The following is an 18,813-nucleotide window of genomic DNA, read 5'->3' as shown; positions in this document are numbered from 1 at the left end:
TTCAGGGACAGGCAACAAATGCTGGCCTTGCCAGTGACACCCAAATCCCATGAAAAAATAAAACAAAAAGGATGTCCACTGTACATTGCTAATCTTTGATAATCAGGAAAACAGCAGGGCCAGGTCAAATAGTTCAGGCTAAAGCTACACTCCTCAGATTAACTACCTAAAATTCGGCCAATGGTCAGGGACAGGAGGGTGTGACTATGAGTGAGGCAGGTAGAGGGATCCAGGAAGTAGCGTTGCAGGAGCCTCAGCCCTTGTCCTTGTCAAACAGGTTCGAGATTCTTGCTCCCTGTGTGGACGAGAGAAGGGACTGTAGGGAGGATGAGCAAACTGCCCATAGCACCGTGGTACAGGGAGCTATTCAAGTGGGAGAGAAAAGAGAAATGCAGTCGTAATCAGGGATAGTATAGTTAGGGGCATAGACACTGTTCTCTGTGGCCAGGATCGAGAGTCCCGAAGACTGTGTTGCCTACCTCGTGCCAGGGTTCAGGATATCTCATCTGGGCTGCAGAGGAACTTGGAGTTGGGGGGGGGGCAAGATCCAGTTGTCGTGGTCCATGTAGGTACCAACGATATAGGCAGAATGAGGATAGAGGTTCTGCTGAGGGAATATGAGCAGCTCGGGGCTAAATTAAAAAGCAGGACCAAAAAGGTAATAATCTCCAGATTACTACCTGAGCCACGAGCTAATTGGCACAGGGTCAATAAGATTAAAGAGGTAAATGCGTGGCTCAAAGATTGGTGTGGGAGAAGTGGGTTTGAATTCATGGGACATTGGCACCAGTACTGGGGAAGGAGAGAGCTGTTCCGCTGGGACCAAAGTCCTGGCGAATCGCATAACTAGGGCTGTAGATAAGGCTTTAAACTAAATAGTGGGGGGTGGGGGGGGGGGGGGGGGCGGGGGGGAGAGAGAGGGTTTAGTTGCATGGAAAATTAGCAAGTCAAAGTTAAAGGAGAAGGTAGGAGTGCAGATTAGTGATGAGGCTGATTGTTACCAGAAAATAAAAGGGACAGACCGTGTGAACGTCATATTCCACCAAGGAATTGTACAAAAGTAGGGTAATTTGATAATAGAACAAACTTATAGGCTTTGTATCTGAATGCTTGAAGTATTTGGAATAAAATAAGTGAGTTAACAGCACAAATAGCGACGAGTGGGTATGATTTAGTGGTGATTACTGAGACGTGGTTGCAGGGAAACCAAGTTTGGGAACTGAATATCCTAGGTTACTCAGTATTTCGAAAGGATAGGCAGGAAGGAAAAGGAGGAGGTACAGCTTTGTTAGTAAAGAAAGAGATCAGTGCTGTAATGAGAAACAATATAGGCACTGGAGGTCAAGGCGTAGAATCAATCAGGGTGGAAACAAGAAATAGCAAGGGAAAGAAGTCCCTGGTGGGAGTAATCTATAGGTCCCCAAACAGTAGTTCTGCAGTGAGGCACAGTATAAACCAGGAAATACTGGGGGCTTGTAAGAAAGGTACTACAATAATCATGGGTGATTTTAATATGCATATAGACTGGATTAATCAAATTGGCAAAGGTAGCCTTGAGAGAGAGTTCATTGAAGGTATTAGAGATTGTTTTTTGGAGCAATATGTTGTGGAACCAACCAGGGAACAGGCTATTCTAGATTTGGTATTGTGTAATGAGGTGGGATTAATGATCTCATAGTTAAGGATCCTCGAGGGAAGAGTGATCATAGCATGCTAGAATTTCAAATTCAGTTTGAGGGCGAGAAACTGGAGTCCCACACTAGCGTCCTGGAGTTAAACATAGGCATGAGGACAGATTTGGCCCTAGTGGACTGGGCAGGAAGACTAAAAGATATGACAGTTGATGAGTAATGGCAGATGTTTGAGGAGATATTCAATTTCTCCCAACTAAAATATATTCCAGAGAGGAAGAAAGATTGTAAGTGGGGCAAAACATCCATGGCTAAGCAAGGAAGTTAAGGATAACATAAAGACAAATACTAAGGCATACCATATTGCAAAGGCCAGTGGCAGGGTGGAAGATTGGGAAACTTGTAAAGATCAACAAAGGGTTACTAAAAAAGTAATAAAAAGAGCAAAGGTAAATTAGGAAAGAAAACTAGCGCAAAATATAAAACGGATAGCAAAAGCTTCTATAGGTATAATAAAAGGGAAGACAGTAGCTAAAGTGAATGTTGGTCCCTTGGAGGATGAGACTGGGAAATTAATAGAGGGGAACATAGAAATGGCGGAGACACTAAATCAGTATTCTGCCTCAGTTTTCACGGTGGAGGACACTAGTACCATCCCAATAGTAACAGGAAATGCAGAGGTTATAGAAAGAGCAGAACTTAGAACAATCATCATCACAAGGGAAAAAGTACTGAGCAAACTATTGGGATTGAAGTCAGACAAGTCCCCAGGGCCTGATGGCCGACATCCTAGGGTCCTAAAGGAAGTGGCGGCAGAGATAGTGGATCCATTGGTTAAAATATTCCAAAAATCTCTGGATGCAGGGAAGGTTCTCGTGGATTGTAAAAAAGCTAATATAACACCCTTATTCAAAAAAGGAGGGAGGCAGAAAGTAGGAAACTACTGACCAGCTAGTTTAACATCTGTCGTTGGGAAATTGTTAGAATCCATTATTAAGGAAGTAATAACAGGACATTTAGAAAGTCAAAATGCAATCCATCAGAATCAGCATGGTTTTATGAAAGGTAAATAGTGTTTGACTAATCTGCTAGAGTTCTTCGAAGGTATAACAAGCAAAGTGGATAATGGGGATCCTGTAGATGTAGTATATCTGGACGTCTAGAAGGCATTTGATAAGGTGCCGCACAAAAGGTTAATACACAAGGTAAGATCACATGGGGTTAAGGGCAATTTATTAGCTTGGACAGAGGATTGGCTAACCAACAGAAAACAGAAGGTCAGGATAAATGGGTCTTTTTCTGGTTGGCAAGATGTAACTAGTGGGGTCCTCAGGCCCCAACTATTTACAATCTATATTAATGACTTGGATGCAGAAGGTACTATAGCCAAATTTACAGATTACATTAAAATAGGTGGGATAGTAAGTTGCAATAAAGAAATAAGAAATTTACAAATGGATATGGATAGAACATAGAACATAGAAAATACAGCACAGAACAGGCCCTTCGGCCCACGATGTTGTGCCGATCCTTTGTCCTCTGTCAAGGACAATTTAATCTATACCCCATCATTCTCCTTTATCCATATACCTATCTAAAAGCCGTTTGAAAGTCCCTAAAGTTTCTGACTCAACAACTTCCCCAGGCAAGGCATTCCATGCCCCGACCACTCTCTGGGTAAAGAACCTTCCCCTGACATCCCCCTTATATCTCCCACCCTTCACCTTAAATTTATGACCCCTTGTAACGCTTTGCTCCACCCGGGGAAAAAGTTTCTGACTGTCTACCCTATCTATTCCCCTGATCATCTTATAAACCTCTATCATGTCACCCCTCATCCTTCTCCGTTCTAATGAGAAGAGGCCTAGAATGTTCAGCCTTTCCTCCTAAGACTTATTCTCCATTCCAGGCAACATCCTGGTAAATCTCCTCTGCACCCTCTCCAAGGCTTCCACATCCTTCCTAAAATGAGGCGACCAGAACTGCACACAGTACTCCAAATGAGGCCTTACCAAGGTCCTGTACAGCTGCATCATCACCTCACGGCTCTTAAATTCAATCCCTCTGCTAATGAACGCTAACACCCCATATGCCTTCTTCACAGCCCTATCCACTTGAGTTGCAACTTTCAACGATCTATGCACATAGACCCCAAGGTCTCTCTGCTCCTCCACATGCCCAAGAACCCTACCGTTAACCCAGTATTTTGCATTCGTGTTTGTCCTTCCAAAATGGACGACCTCACACTTTTCAGGGTTAAACTCCATCTGCCACTTTTCAGCCCAGCACTGCAACCTATCCAAGTCCCTTTGCAGACGACAATAGCCCTCCTCGGTATCCACAACTCCACCAACCTTTGTATCATCTGCAAATTTACTGACCCACCCTTCGACTTCCTCATCCAAGTCGTTAATAAAAATCACAAACAGGAGAGGACCCAGAACTGATCCCTGTGGCACGCCACTGGTAACTGGGCTCCAGGCTGAGTATTTACCATCTAAGACCACTCTCTGCCTTCTATCAGTTAGCCAATTCTTAATCCAACTGGCCACATTCCCCACAGGTTAGGTGAATGGGCCAAAGTCAGGCAGATGGAGTTTAACGTGGATAAGTGTGAGGTTATCCATTTTGGTCAGAATAGAAAGGCAAATTATCTAAATGGAAAGAAACTTCAGAATGCTTCAGCGCAGAGGGATCTGGGTGTCCTCGTGCATGAATCGCAGAAAGTTAGTATGCAGGTACAGCAGGTAATAAGGAAGGCAAATGGAATTTTGGCATTTATTGCGAAAGGAATAGAATATACAAGTAGGAAGTGTTGCTGCAACTGTACAAGGCATTAGTGAGACTGCACCAGGAGTATTGTGTATAGTTTTGGTCGTCCCCTTACTTGAGGAGGGATGTAGTTGCATTGGAGGCAGTTCAGAGGAGGTTCACTAGATTGATTCCAGAGATGAGGGGTTTGTCTTATGAAGAGAGATTGAGCAGTTTAGGCCTTTATTCTCTCGAGTTTAGAAGAATGAGAGGAGATCTAATTGAGGTATATAAGATGATTAAGGGGATTGACAAAGTAGATGTAGAGCGGATGTTTCCTCTTGTGGGGCAATCTAGAATGAGAGGTCATAGTTTTAGGATAAGGGGTAGCAGATTTAAAACAGAGATGAGGAGAAATTACTTCTCTCAAAGGGTCGTGAGTCTGTGGAATTCACTACCCCAGAGTGCGGTGGATGCCGGGACATTGAGTAAATTTGAAGAGATAGACAGATTTTTAATTAGTAAAGGGTTGAAGGGTTATGGAGAACGGGCAGGAAATTGGACTCGAGGCCGAGATGCGATCAGCCATGATCGTATTGAATGGCGGAGCATGTTCAAGGGGCTGAATTGTCTACTCCTGCTCCTAGTTCTTATGGCCGTATGACCTTATTTATTATAGAAAATAAAATATATACAGAAGCCAAATAAACCAGGACACAAAAAGATGAACAAACTTGCATTTCATGATCTCAGGATGTCCTGAAGTACTACACAGCTAATGAAGTATTTTTGAAGTATAATCACTGTTGTAATTGTTACGACCACGTGGTGCGACGTGGGTGGTTCCCACTGTTCAACTCCCCACCTGACTGCAGCAAGTTTATTTGTATTACAGTTTAGCCCGTCGGTGTTTTATTTTTCAAATAAACAGACAGCAACAAGTTTTTTTGTCGGTTTCTAAAACAGAAGGTCAATTGTTTATTGATCAATATGCCTTATCCTGAAATTGTCACAACCGCATCCACTCACTCATTCGCATGCACAGGAAGAGACTAATAGAGAAGGAAAAAAGGAAGGTGACTTTTCGTGGTGGAGGGGAAAGGTTACAATAAAACTGTTCAATTCTGTTGAAAATCAAGTTCTTGATAGATGCAGGCTTGAGATGATAGTAGATTTCTCTATTGACTGAAGGTTCCATTAAAGACGGTGGGTTACTTCTAGCTCTCACTGCTGTATAATGTAGATGTTGGATTCTGCAGCAGGGCTGGTGTGCTTTCTGGCTTGGCCGGATCACAAGCGTTAGGATGTTGCTTTTTTTCTCTCTCTCTCTCTGCTACCATTTTTAAAGGTAAAGCTGTTATCTATCACCACCTATTAGGAGACTCTCTGATATCTTCCCCATGGGTGATTATACAATGGCCCAGGACGCCGCTACGTCACACCTCCTTTGTTCAAAAGAAGTCATTCAATTCTGGAATGTTTTAGGATAGGTGTGGGATGGGTTCAATTGCCACCTCTTAGCTTTGAAGATTTGTCTTTTGTCTTTGTCAGACAGTTTGAATACACAAAAGGCCAATCCCTTTTTCTTTGGATGGCCATTTTGGACCAGTCACTTTTTAAAATAAAGGTTCATTTTTTAAAAGACAAAGTTCATTTTTCATAACACTTCAGAGTTAGTCAATGATTGTTGCATCATCGCATTTCTGGTGTGCGTGACATAATGAAGAGTAATGCAGCAACCAATATACATAAAGATCCCACAAACAGAAATAAGATAAATGAAAATATCATGTGTTGCTTAGTGATTTAGGTTGAGGGACAAATATTGGCCAGGACACCAGGAAAATACCCTTGCTGCTCTTCAAAAAGTGCTTTCACAACTGCCTGTGTGGCAAATGAAGCCTCAGTTTAAAGTCTCACTCCCTTTGCACCACACTAAAGTGTCACCCTAGATGACGTCTTCAAGTGTCTAGAATGCAGCTTGAACCCTTGACATTCTGACCCAGAGGTGAGAGTGCTTCCACTGAGATAAGGCTGAAACCTATAGTAATAATTCACTGTTTACTTTAAATGGTTTCCGTTACTAAAATAATTTGTTTCAATTTGTAAGTCAAATGGGACATATTTCTACTCCCAAAGAGGTCAGCGAGGGAAAAGCTTCAAAATTTGAACAGTCAGGACGTCAAGGCGGGAAATGTGCATCCGCCTCCGCACTAGTCTGCAGTGAGCGATTCCATCCAAGGTAGAGCACGACCTCTTTGATATAATCAACTTCATTCCGGTAGTCAGGTCGGGCGTGGGGAAAAAAAAATCACAGGACTTGGGCTGGGTCAGGTGGGATGTGGTTCTATCGGGCTCGGGTCAGGTTTCAATTGCATACCTGAGCAGGCCTTTAGTCTCCTTGGGTTGCTGTCTGAACGACATAAATTTGAGACAGTATATTCGGAAGTTAAGTTTGACTTTCAACCGGTCTTGTAATGTAGACCATATGATACTTTGGTCTTTTAAATCATCTACAGAAAGTCCGGACGTGTTTAACCTGTGGAGGCCATCATTCCCAATAGCAATTTTCATCCTTATAGTTTCTCTGTCTGGTTCAGAGACAGCCAGGTCAAGAAAACACAATTTCATTTTGCGTTCCAGTTTCGGGATGGAAACTTTGTTGTGATTTTGTTTTGAACAGTATCAGTGGCGGGAATAAAGATTTGAACTTGCACAGCCCTCAAGGGGTTAAGTCAGGGATAGAATCATAGAAAGTTTACGGCATAGAAAGAGGCCACTTGGCCCATCATGTCTGTGTCAGCCAAAAAAACATTCCACCCATTCTAATCCCACCTTCCAGCATGTGGTCCCTAGCTCTGCAGATAACGGCACTTGAGGTGCATATCCAGACTCCTTTTGATTGAGTTGGGCGTTTCTGCCTCAACTACCCTTTCAGGCAGTGAGTTCCAGACTCCCACCACCTTCTGGATGAAAAAACTTCTACCACTTTAAATCTATGCCCCCTAGTCCCTGACCTCTCTACTAAAGTAAATAGGCCCTGCACATCCACTCTATCCAGGCCCCTCACAATTTTGTACATCTCCATCAAATGTCCCCTCAGCCTTCTCTGTTCCAAGGAGAACAACCCCAGCCTAACTAATCTTTCCTCATAGCTGCATTTTTCCAGTCGCAGCAACATCCTCGTAAATCTCCTCTGTACCCTCTCTTGTGCAATTACATCCTTTCTGTAAGGAGCTTTCTGGGGCGGCACAGTGGCGCAGTGGTTAGCACCGCAGCCTCACAGCTCCAGGGACCCGGGTTCGATTCCGGGTACTGCCTGTGTGGAGTTTGCAAGTTCTCCCTGTGTCTGCGTGGGTTTTCTCCGGGTGCTCCGGTTTCCTCCCACAAGCCAAAAGACTTGCAGGTTGATAGGTAAATTGGCCATTATAAATTGTCACTAGTATAGGTAGGTGGTAGGGAAATATAGGGACAGGTGGGGATGTTTGGTAGGAGTGTGGGATTGGTGTAGGATTAGTATAAATGGGTGGTTGATGTTCGGCACAGACTCGGTGGGCCGAAGGGCCTGTTTCAGTGCTGTATCTCTAATCTAAAATCTAATCTAATCTAAAAGCTGACCATAACTGCACACAGTGCTCAAGTTGTGGCCGAACCAATGAGTTATACAGTTCCAGCATAACCTCCCTGATCTTATATTCTAAACCTTGACTAATAAAGAACAGGATTTCATATGCCTTCTCAACCACATTATCGGCTTGTCCTGCTACTTTCAGGGATCTGTGGACATTTCCTCCAAGGTCCCTCACTTCCCCTACACTTCTCAGTATTTCCCCATTAATTGTGTATTTCTTTGCCTTGTTTGACCTCCCCAAATGCATCACCTCACACTTCTCTGTGTTGAATTCATTTGCCACTTTGCTGCCCATCTGGCCAGACCATCAATACCTTGCTGCAGCCTACAGCTCTCCTCCTCGCTATCTACCACATGGCCAATCTCTGCAAACTTCTTGATCATGCCCCCCACATTTATGTCCAAATCGTTAATACATACCAAAAAAGCAGGGGACCTAGTACTGAGACCTGCAGAATGCCACTGGAAACAATTCTCCCTATTTAGTGAGATACCTGGTGTTGTTATTGCTTGCACAAGTAGTCAATGTCTGCCCGGACACTTGATGTAGTGATGCGAAGAATCTACGAAGATGTCGGGAGTAATCTTAATCTCTCCCTCCATCTCACACCTCTCTCTCACTCACCAGCCTCTCTCACCTCTGTTTCTCTCTCACACCCCAGTCTCTCACCTCTCTCCAAAAACCCCCAGCCTCTCTCACCCCTCCCCCCGTTTCTGTCATCTCCCTCCACACCCACATTTCTTTCTCTCTGCACCCACATCTCTCTATTTCGCCACGCCCACATCTCTCTCTCTCTCGCCTCGCCCACATCTCTCTCTCTCGACGCCTACATTTCCCACGTCTCCCCCCCTCTCTCCACCCACGTCTCCCCCCCTCTCTCCACCCACGTCTCCCCCCGCCTCTCTCCACCCACGTCTCCCCCCGCCTCTCTCCACCCACATCTCCCCCCGCCACTCTCCACCCACGTCTCCCCCCGCCACTCTCCACCCACGTCTCCCCCCCCTCTCCACCCACGTCTCCCCCCCCTCTCTCCACCCACGTCACACCCTCGCTCTCTCTCTCCACCCGCGTCAGCCCCCTCTCTCTCTCCACCCGCGTCACCCCCCCTCTCTCTCTCCACCCGCGTCACCCCCCCTCTCTCTCTCTCTACCCGCGTCACCCCCCCTCTCCACCCGCGTCACTCCCTCTCTTTCTCTCTCTCCACCCGCGTCACCCCCCCCTCTCTCTCTCCACCCGCGTCACCCCCCCTCTCTCTCTCCACCCGCGTCACCCCCTCTCTCTCTCTCCACCCGCGTCACCCCCTCTCTCTCTACCCACGTCTCCCCCCTCTCTCTTCCCCCTCGTCTCCCTCCTCTCTCTCTCTCTCTCTCTCTACCCGCGTGTCTCTTCACCCACGTCTCCCTCTATCTCTTCACCCACGTCTCCCTCTATCTCTTCACCCACGTCTCCCTCTATCTCTTCAACCCCCCGCTCTCTCTCTCTTCACACCCCCCCGCTCCCTCCCTCTCTCTCTTCAACCCCATGCTCTCTCTCTCCCTCTCTTCAACCCCCTGCTCTCTCTCTCCCTCTCTTCAACCCCCTGCTCTCTCTCCCTCTCTTCAACCCCCTGCTCTCTCTCCCTCTCTTCAACCCCCTGCTCTCCCTCTCCCTCTCTTCAACCCCCTGCTCTCCCTCTCCCTCCACACCCCCCTGCTCTCTCGCTCTCCACACCCCCCCGCTCTCTCTCTTCACCCCCCCCGCTCTCTCTCTTCACCCCCCCGCTCTCTCTCTTCACAACCCCCGCTCTCACCCACCCTCCCCCCCCCACTATCACACACTCCCCCTCGCTCTCTCACCACCCCCCCCCCACGCTCGCTCTCTCCTCCCCCCACGCGCTCTCTCCTCCCCCCACGCGCTCTCTCCTCCCCCCACGCGCCCTCTCGTCACAACCCCCACTCTCACTCTCCCTCTCCCCCCGCTCTCTCCTCCCCCACACACTCTCTCCCTCCTCCCCCACACACTCTCTCTCTCCTCCCCCACACACTCTCTCTCTCTCTCTCTCTCCTCCCCCACACACTCTCTCTCTCTCTCTCTCTCCTCCCCCACACACTCTCTCTCTCTCTCCTCACCCACACACTCTCTCTCTCTCTCTCTCCTCACCCACACACTCTCTCTCTCTCCTCACCCACACACTCTCTCTCTCTCTCTCTCCTCACCCACACACTCTCTCTCTCTCGCTCTCTCTCTCCTCACCCACACACTCTCTCTCTCTCTCTCCTCACCCACACACTCTCTCTCTCTCTCTCCTCACCCACACACTCTCTCTCTCTCTCTCCTCACCCACACACTCTCTCTCTCTCTCTCCTCACCCACACACTCTCTCTCTCTCTCTCCTCACCCACACACTCTCTCTCTCTCTCTCCTCACCCACACACTCTCTCTCTCCTCACCCACACACTCTCTCTCTCTCTCCTCACCCACACACTCTCTCTCTCTCTCTCTCCTCACCCACACACTCTCTCTCTCCTCACCCACACACTCTCTCTCCCTACCACCACACTCTCTCTCCCTACCACCACACTCTCTCTCTCCTCCCACCACACACTCTCTCTCCTCACCCACACACTCTCTCTCTCTCTCTCCTCACCCACACACTCTCTCTCTCCTCACCCACACACTCTCTCTCCCTACCACCACACTCTCTCTCTCCTCCCACCACACTCTCTCTCTCCTCCCCCACACACTCTCTCTCCTCCCCCACACACTCTCTCTCTCTCTCCTCACCCACACACTCTCTCTCTCTCTCTCTCCTCACCCACACACTCTCTCTCTCTCCTCACCCACACACTCTCTCTCTCCTCACCCACACACTCTCTCTCCCTACCACCACACTCTCTCTCTCCTCCCACCACACTCTCTCTCTCCTCACCCACACACTCTCTCTCTCTCTCTCCTCACCCACACACTCTCTCTCTCCTCACCCACACACTCTCTCTCCCTACCACCACACTCTCTCTCTCCTCCCACCACACTCTCTCTCTCCTCCCCACACACTCTCTCTCTCCTCCCCACACACTCTCTCTCTCCTCCCCACACTCTCTCTCTCTCTCCTCACCCACACACTCTCTCTCTCTCCTCACCCACACACTCTCTCTCTCTCCTCACCCACACACTCTCTCTCTCTCTCCTCACCCACACACTCTCTCTCTCTCCTCACCCACACACTCTCTCTCTCTCCTCACCCACACACTCTCTCTCCCTACCACCACACTCTCTCTCTCCTCCCACCACACTCTCTCTCTCCTCACCCACACACTCTCTCTCTCTCTCTCCTCACCCACACACTCTCTCTCTCCTCACCCACACACTCTCTCTCCCTACCACCACACTCTCTCTCCTCCCACCACACTCTCTCTCCTCCCACCACACTCTCTCTCCTCCCACACACTCTCTCTCTCCTCACCCACACACTCTCTCTCTCTCCTCACCCACACACTCTCTCTCTCTCCTCACCCACACACTCTCTCTCTCTCCTCACCCACACACTCTCTCTCTCTCCTCACCCACACACTCTCTCTCTCTCCTCACCCACACACTCTCTCTCTCTCCTCACCCACACACTCTCTCTCTCTCCTCACCCACACACTCTCTCTCTCTCCTCACCCACACACTCTCTCTCCCTACCACCACACTCTCTCTCACCTCCCACCACACTCTCTCTCTCCTCACCCACACACTCTCTCTCCCTACCACCACACTCTCTCTCCTCCCACCACACTCTCTCTCTCCTCCCCACACACTCTCTCTCTCCTCCCCACACTCTCTCTCTCTCCTCACCCCCACACTCTCTCTCTCTCCTCACCCACACACTCTCTCTCTCTCCTCACCCACACACTCTCTCTCTCTCCTCACCCACACACTCTCTCTCTCTCCTCACCCACACACTCTCTCTCTCTCCTCACCCACACACTCTCTCTCTCTCCTCACCCACACACTCTCTCTCTCTCCTCACCCACACACTCTCTCTCTCTCCTCACCCACACACTCTCTCTCTCTCCTCACCCACACACTCTCTCTCTCCCTACCACCACACTCTCTCTCTCCTCCCACCACACTCTCTCTCTCTCTCTCCTCCCACCACACTCTCTCTCTCCTCACCCACACACTCTCTCTCCCTACCACCACACTCTCTTTCTCCTCCCACCACACTCTCTCTCTCCTCCCCACACACTCTCTCTCTCCTCCCCACACACTCTCTCTCTCCTCACCCACACACTCTCTCTCTCTCCTCACCCACACACTCTCTCTCTCCTCACCCACACACTCTCTCTCTCTCCTCACCCACACACTCTCTCTCTCTCCTCACCCACACACTCTCTCTCTCTCCTCACCCACACACTCTCTCTCTCTCCTCACCCACACACTCTCTCTCTCTCCTCACCCACACACTCTCTCTCTCTCCTCACCCACACACTCTCTCTCTCTCCTCACCCACACACTCTCTCTCTCTCCTCACCCACACACTCTCTCTCTCTCTCCTCACCCACACACTCTCTCTCTCTCCTCACCCACACACTCTCTCTCTCTCCTCGCCCACACACTCTCTCTCCTCACCCACACACTCTCTCTCCTCACCCACACATTCTCTCTCCCTACCACCACACTCTCTCTCCCTACCACCACACTCTCTCTCTTCCCCCCCCACCACACTCTCTCACTTTGCCCTTCTCCCCCCACACTCTCTCTGACTGTTACTGAGAGCAGGAACAGCAGTTTCTGAACTTCGGACAGATTCGGGTTTTCCGTCGTGCTTTTAAAAAAAATCAGAACCTGCCGGAACACCGAGAATCTGTCCAAAGTTCGGGTGCTGCTGTTCCCGCTTCCAGCACCTGTCAGCTGTGAAACTAGATTGCCATTTTTATTATTTTTTTTACAGCCGCTCTGGTTGGAAAGGAGAAGCCAATGGGAAATTTCTCATCCCTGCAATTACCAGTCATAGACCTCAAAATCTTTTACCATGGACACACGTTGCCAATCCCTGGGGTAAATTCTGTGACTCCACTGGCTTGCAGTACACTAGATAGTGTTACAACCGCAGCGGGAGAAGGGCACTGTTTTTTCTAGTTCCACTTCTCCACAGGTCACAACATATATTTAAATGTGTACCCAGTTACCGATACGGTCAATCATAGACTCTATTTTCATTCCAGAATATAATACACCACCAGGTTTCTTTAATAAACAACAAAAATATCAGTTTATTATAAAACAAGTCATAATCAGTAATGAAGCAAAGCATTAACACAGAGTGAAATATGCGAATTCCCTTTTTAGCTTAGCCCCCCCCCACACACACAAACACACACATTCACAGGTTAACCAAAAAAATAGAGATTTTCTCTTTAGAGCTCTGTTACAGAAAAAAAAAAGAATATTTGGCCAAATACTTGCTAATTCTTGAAGAAGAAAAAATGTGGAAAGATGTCAGTTGGCCCTTTATTCTGGCGTCCCAGATAGTCATAGATGGCTGTTGCCAGGCTTTTTCTATAGCAGTTCTTTTCAGGCGACGTTGAGCATCAGTTTTGCAGGCTTTCCAGGAGAAATGCGGCGTCAGGGGTTTCTGTCAGGCATTTCAGGAGAAATGCAGCATCAGTTTCTCTATTTCTTACACTTGACTCTCAGGACGTTCTCAAAAGAGATGGAAGAGGGTACTGATGGTGACTGCTCTCTTGGCTGGTTTTCTCCAACTGCCTTCAAACCAGTTCACACCCCAACACACTGTCCAAAGCTAAACCAAAAACAATATCTCAAGAGTCAAGCCTCCTGACCCCTACAAATCTTGACCCGTCATTTCTCTGTAAAAATCTCCCCCTGCTAGGTATTTATCTGAAGACAGGTAGGTGACTTCCAGTAAATGTTGTTTTCAAACAAGACCTCAAACAATGACCCCAATGAAAAAAACATCCATGGAATCCTTTTCAGTTTTTCCAAATAAAGCAATGTCCATAAATCTAAATTACATGAGTCCTCAATAAAAATACTTAAAAAAATATAGAAGCACTGTCATAACAATTGCCACGCCTAACTGTTAGACTTGGGATTGACAGTGCTATTGCTCGTGTCCTGTTCTTTCGCTAGGCCACGCCCACAAAGCTGACTTTTGGAGCCAAACATTTTAATGGTGATGCAAATCTTTTTCAGCCTTCTCAAAGCTGTTGCAGGCTGCTGTTCTGGCCCTGTCTTGAATCTTTGGCCACCCCCCCCAGGTACTGCCAATCTGGTGCCCCGATGGCCAACGTCACACCTCATGGAGTCGGTGATTTAAAAAAATAGCTGTACCAACAGTTGAGCTCAGATGAATGCTCCCTCGATCAATTGTGTCTTAACATTTTGCATTCAGTTTTAAATTAAACCTCTCTGAGGTGATGCTGATTAACTATATTGGTTTGATTATATCTAGAGATGTTGCTAACAAAGTGACCAAATAATTATATAAACTGGACACAGTTTTATGCTGGAAATATAGGGGTTTCAGATTACTAGAGACTCTAGTTTTCTGGATAGAAAAATCACTTGTTTCAATGACACATCAGTTGCCCAGATGTCAAGGGGCCTAAGGATCTTAATCCTCAGTTGACATGCCACCCATGGTAAATCTTTGAACGCAGTTTATCTCATTTCAAATAACAATATGATACAAAGGCAATGATTACATTCAGTGCATTGACATGTAGCACTTTGCAAACTAAAACAAACTTACTCCACAGTACTCTAGCAGTCTGATAATTTCTTCTTCATAAACAGTTTCTGTAGCATACTGTTTTTCCAGCTCTCTCCAATTCACTGCTTTGCTTAAAACACCCTGTGAATAGCAATAATATTAAAATAAAACAATATTCAGTATACTTACACTTAATACTTTACAGAGCTACAGCTACATTTTTGTGTTTCAACAAAACAATTTTCTATTGTTCTCAGACCAGAGAGATTTGTTCTACTTACTGTATGTATAATTTTGAATATTCAGCACAATATCATGAAACATAAAAGTCACTCACTTTTGGATTCAGAAATATTAATAGTTCACAACAAATATACTTACACAAATTGATTTTAGAAAAATACAATCATGAACTTAAATGGCAAGGTTATAACATTACCAATTTGTCTTCCTTGCAGATTTCCTATCCCATGGAACAGTTAAAGGAATTAAAACCGTAGAAGTTTACAGCACAGGAGGTGGCCATTCTGCCAGTCATACCTGTGCCGACTCTTTGCTAGAGGAATCCATAATTAATTCTACTGCCTGGCTCTCTCCCAATAACCCTGTATCTTCCTCTGCTTCAAATATTTATCCAAGTTTGCCCTAGTGATTCAAAGGCCAATGCTTTAACCAATCCCTGTTTCAAAGTATTCCATGTTCCAAAATCTGTGTATTATGACATTTCTCTTGACCAATCCTGCCATAGAGTTACCATTTTAACTGATGACAAGTCACTGACTCTCCAGCTAGGGAAAACAGTTCTTCCCTATTGATTCTATCAAAGTCCTTCATAATTTTAAAAAAGCTCCAAGAATTTTTCGTCTTGTTTGCTCCAGTAAAACTGGTTCCAGTATCTCCCATCTCTCCTCGTAATTGTAGTTTCCAATCCCTGGCATCATCTTGGTGAGTCTGTGTTGTCCACGTTCTATAGATCTAAAGTCGTATGAGAGCACACCCTGAATTGCATAAAGTACTTGAACTGTGACCTAACTATTAGCTTGTAGAATATTACTTCAAATTCTATAGACCTTTTATCATCTATCTGCACTTGCATTTTCAGGAAGTTATTACTTAAACTCTGAAGCATTTGTTCATCCATACTCTTCAGCATCTTTTGAATGTATATTCCTATTACTTGTTTTTCCTCCCAAAATGTATTACACATTGCTCCACATTAAACTGCATCTGACACATATGCTGATTCCACTAATGTGTCAAGTCCTCATGAAGAGTTTCACAGTCCTCTTTGATGTTTGCCAATCAACCTACTTCTGCGTTATCAGCACATTTCAATATTATGCTCCCTATGCTCATAGCTAAATCAGCTTTATATACTGAAAACTCAAGTGGATCCAATAGTGATCCCTGGAGTACACTACTTCCAATCCATCTTCAATGTGGCCATCCATTAACCCAAACACTACTATACTTACTTCCTCCAACTTTTGCTGTATTTCCTCGTAGCATATACCTGACTTTTTATAACAAGCAACTTATCAAGTACTTTCTGAAAATCCACATACATCACATCGACTGCATTCCCTTTATTTATCTAACTGATAACTTCTTCAAAACAAACTCAACAAAAATTGTGGACGGAGAAAGAACTTTGGCTATTTTTCTCTTTCTAGCCTGAAGGTTCTGAAACAATTATAGTCAAATGTTCTTTTTTAAAATAAAAATTTTATATTAAATAAAACTTTAATAACATTTTTAAAGTAATTTTTAAAATAAAATGTCTATGCTCAATGTGGTTATTAATGCAGGGAAATTAAAAACTTTATAAATTCAGACACCCATTAGCAGCACTCCTATTGACTCAAGAGTCCCAACTTGAGGGAGATATCTTCCATTTCCCACAATGAGCCGAGACTGACCAAACTCATTTCACATATGACACTGATAACCAGAGACTTTTACCCATCAGTCTGAGTGGATCTGAAACCAAATTTCATAGTTGCTTTCAAATCTAACATGTTCATCAACCCAAAATTGGACAGCAATAGGTTTTATAAGTTTGTAAGTAACTTGAGAGATAAACTGCAGGAATTTAATCAAATCTGATGAGGTTTACATACTAAACTTGCATTTATATAGCGCATTTACGAAGTAAAATGTCCCAAGCTCTTCACAGGTTGTAATGAGATAAAAATATACAATGAGCCTGAAAATTTTTTTTCAGAACAGCTGAGTAAAAGCTTGGTCAAAAAGGTAGGTTTTAAGGAGTTTCTTAAAGAAGGAGTGAGGGGTGAGACACACAGAGATTTAGGGAGGGAACGAGAGAGCCTGGGACTAGATGGCTGAAGGCATGGCCACTGATAATGGTGCGAAGAGAGTCGGGGATGCACAAGTGGTCAGAATTTAAGGAACACACAGATTTGAACAGGGGGATGATCATTGTTAAAACCAAGGCATTGGTGGACCAGGAGCCAATGAAGATCAGCACAGGATGATAGGTGAACAGGACTTGGTGTGGGTTAGGATGCTGGCAGCAGAGCTTTGGATGAGGTCAAGCTTATGGAGGGTGGAAGATGACAGGGCAGTCAGGAGAACATTGGAATAGTCCATTCTGGAGGTATAAGTGAGGGCAGCTCCACTCAGCTGGACAACCAAGGAGAGATGTTGGAGTTGAATAGTGTGGTCAACTGTGTTAAAAGCCGCAGACAAGTCATGAAGGACGAGAAAGACTAGCGCACCCTGGTCACAATCACAAAGGATATCATTTGTGACTTTGATTAGGGCCCTACCAGTGCTGTGAATGGGGTGGAAAACAGAGTGGTTCAAACATGAAGTTGCAGGAAAGATGGACAAGGATTTGGGAGGCAACAACAGGACTTAGGGAGGTTAGAGATCAGACTGTAGTTTGCAAGGGAGCAGGGGTCAAGGGTTTTATTTTAAAACTTAGAAGTGGGTGATGGCAGTGTTGAAAAGGAGACAGTACCTAATGGGAGGAAACTATTTACATCATCAGCTAGCATGGGGGCCAGGAAAGAAAGTGGGGTGGTCAGAAATTTCGTGGGAATAGAATTGGACGGGCAACAAGTCCATCTCATGGGCAAGATGAGCTTGGAGGGGGCATGAGGGGAGACTGGGGAGAAGAGAAAAATGTGAATACAGAGCTAGGTTCCGATGGTGGAGGGGGGGGGGCAGGGGGAGGGAACCTTGTTTTAATGGGCAAAGGGATGGAAGGAATGCAGAGACAGATAAAACTATTCGTCTCAATCTTAGTGACAAATAAGTTCATGAGCCCCTCACATGTTGGAGGTGAGGGTGAAGGGGGCAGGGGAGAGGGATCTAAGGAAACAATTGCTAGTGGGCAAAAGAAGCCAGGGGTTGACTGCATTTCAGGATGAGCAATTGTGGCAGATGAGTGCTTGAGTGGTCTAGCAGATCTGACAATGAATGGCTGATCCAATTGTGTGCATTTATGTTCAAGTTTGCAAAGAAGGGGCCGTACAAGGGGGAGCGACCAGGATGGGAGGGAGCAAAGGTTTTACTGGGGACAAGGGAATCAAAAGTGGAGGTAAAGGTGTTATTGAGTAGATTGATAGCAGCAAATGTATCGGAGAATCAAAGGCTTTAAAGTTGGGAGTTTCAAAGTGCCATTATAAGTGACTTGGGTGAGATCCTTTTCCAGAGGTGGTGCAGAGGAAGTAGGGTTGGACGTGAGAATGGGAATGTTGAGTGATGAAGAATATCAGAAAGGATCAGAGATGTACTAATCTGTGACTGTGTTTTGGGAAAAGAGAGACAAGGTGAATGGCAAGGTCAAGGGGTTAGCTCTGAATATGGTAGCAGAGGTTATTTGGTGGGATAGATTAAGGTAGAACAGGAAAGCAAGGAACTCAGAACAGAGGGAAAAGTGAAGCAAGATAAAAGTTGAAATCACTCAGAAGTCATTCGGTGCAGAGGCTGAGGGAGGAAAGCAGTGAGGGTATCTCGGTGAGAAGCTTGGTGTGGAACTTTGGGTGGGCAGTAGAGAATGAGGATTGCAAAGGGGAGGTGAGAGGGATTGAACAAAGAGGTGTTCAAAGGAGCAGAAGGGGCCAGAGGAGAA

At 46.1% G+C, this 18,813-nt stretch overlaps 1 protein-coding gene across 5 annotated transcripts in view; it reads right to left on the bottom strand.

Annotated features, from left to right (window-relative positions):
• The window catches only part of abhd18 (abhydrolase domain containing 18), a 147,945-nt gene that overhangs the window by 30,846 nt on the left and 98,286 nt on the right, over window positions 1-18,813 (bottom strand). For all 5 annotated transcript variants that reach the window (XM_068042859.1, XM_068042867.1, XM_068042879.1 and 2 more), the window contains one exon: window positions 14,754-14,855. In XM_068042859.1, the coding sequence (XP_067898960.1) occupies window positions 14,754-14,855 (102 nt within the window). The remainder of the gene's footprint in view (window positions 1-14,753; window positions 14,856-18,813) is intronic.

The sequence above is a fragment of the Heterodontus francisci genome, chromosome 1, assembly GCF_036365525.1.
Source record: "Heterodontus francisci isolate sHetFra1 chromosome 1, sHetFra1.hap1, whole genome shotgun sequence".
In the NCBI taxonomy this organism is placed as follows: domain Eukaryota; kingdom Metazoa; phylum Chordata; class Chondrichthyes; order Heterodontiformes; family Heterodontidae; genus Heterodontus; species Heterodontus francisci.
This window is presented reverse-complemented; position numbering and strand designations above follow the sequence as displayed.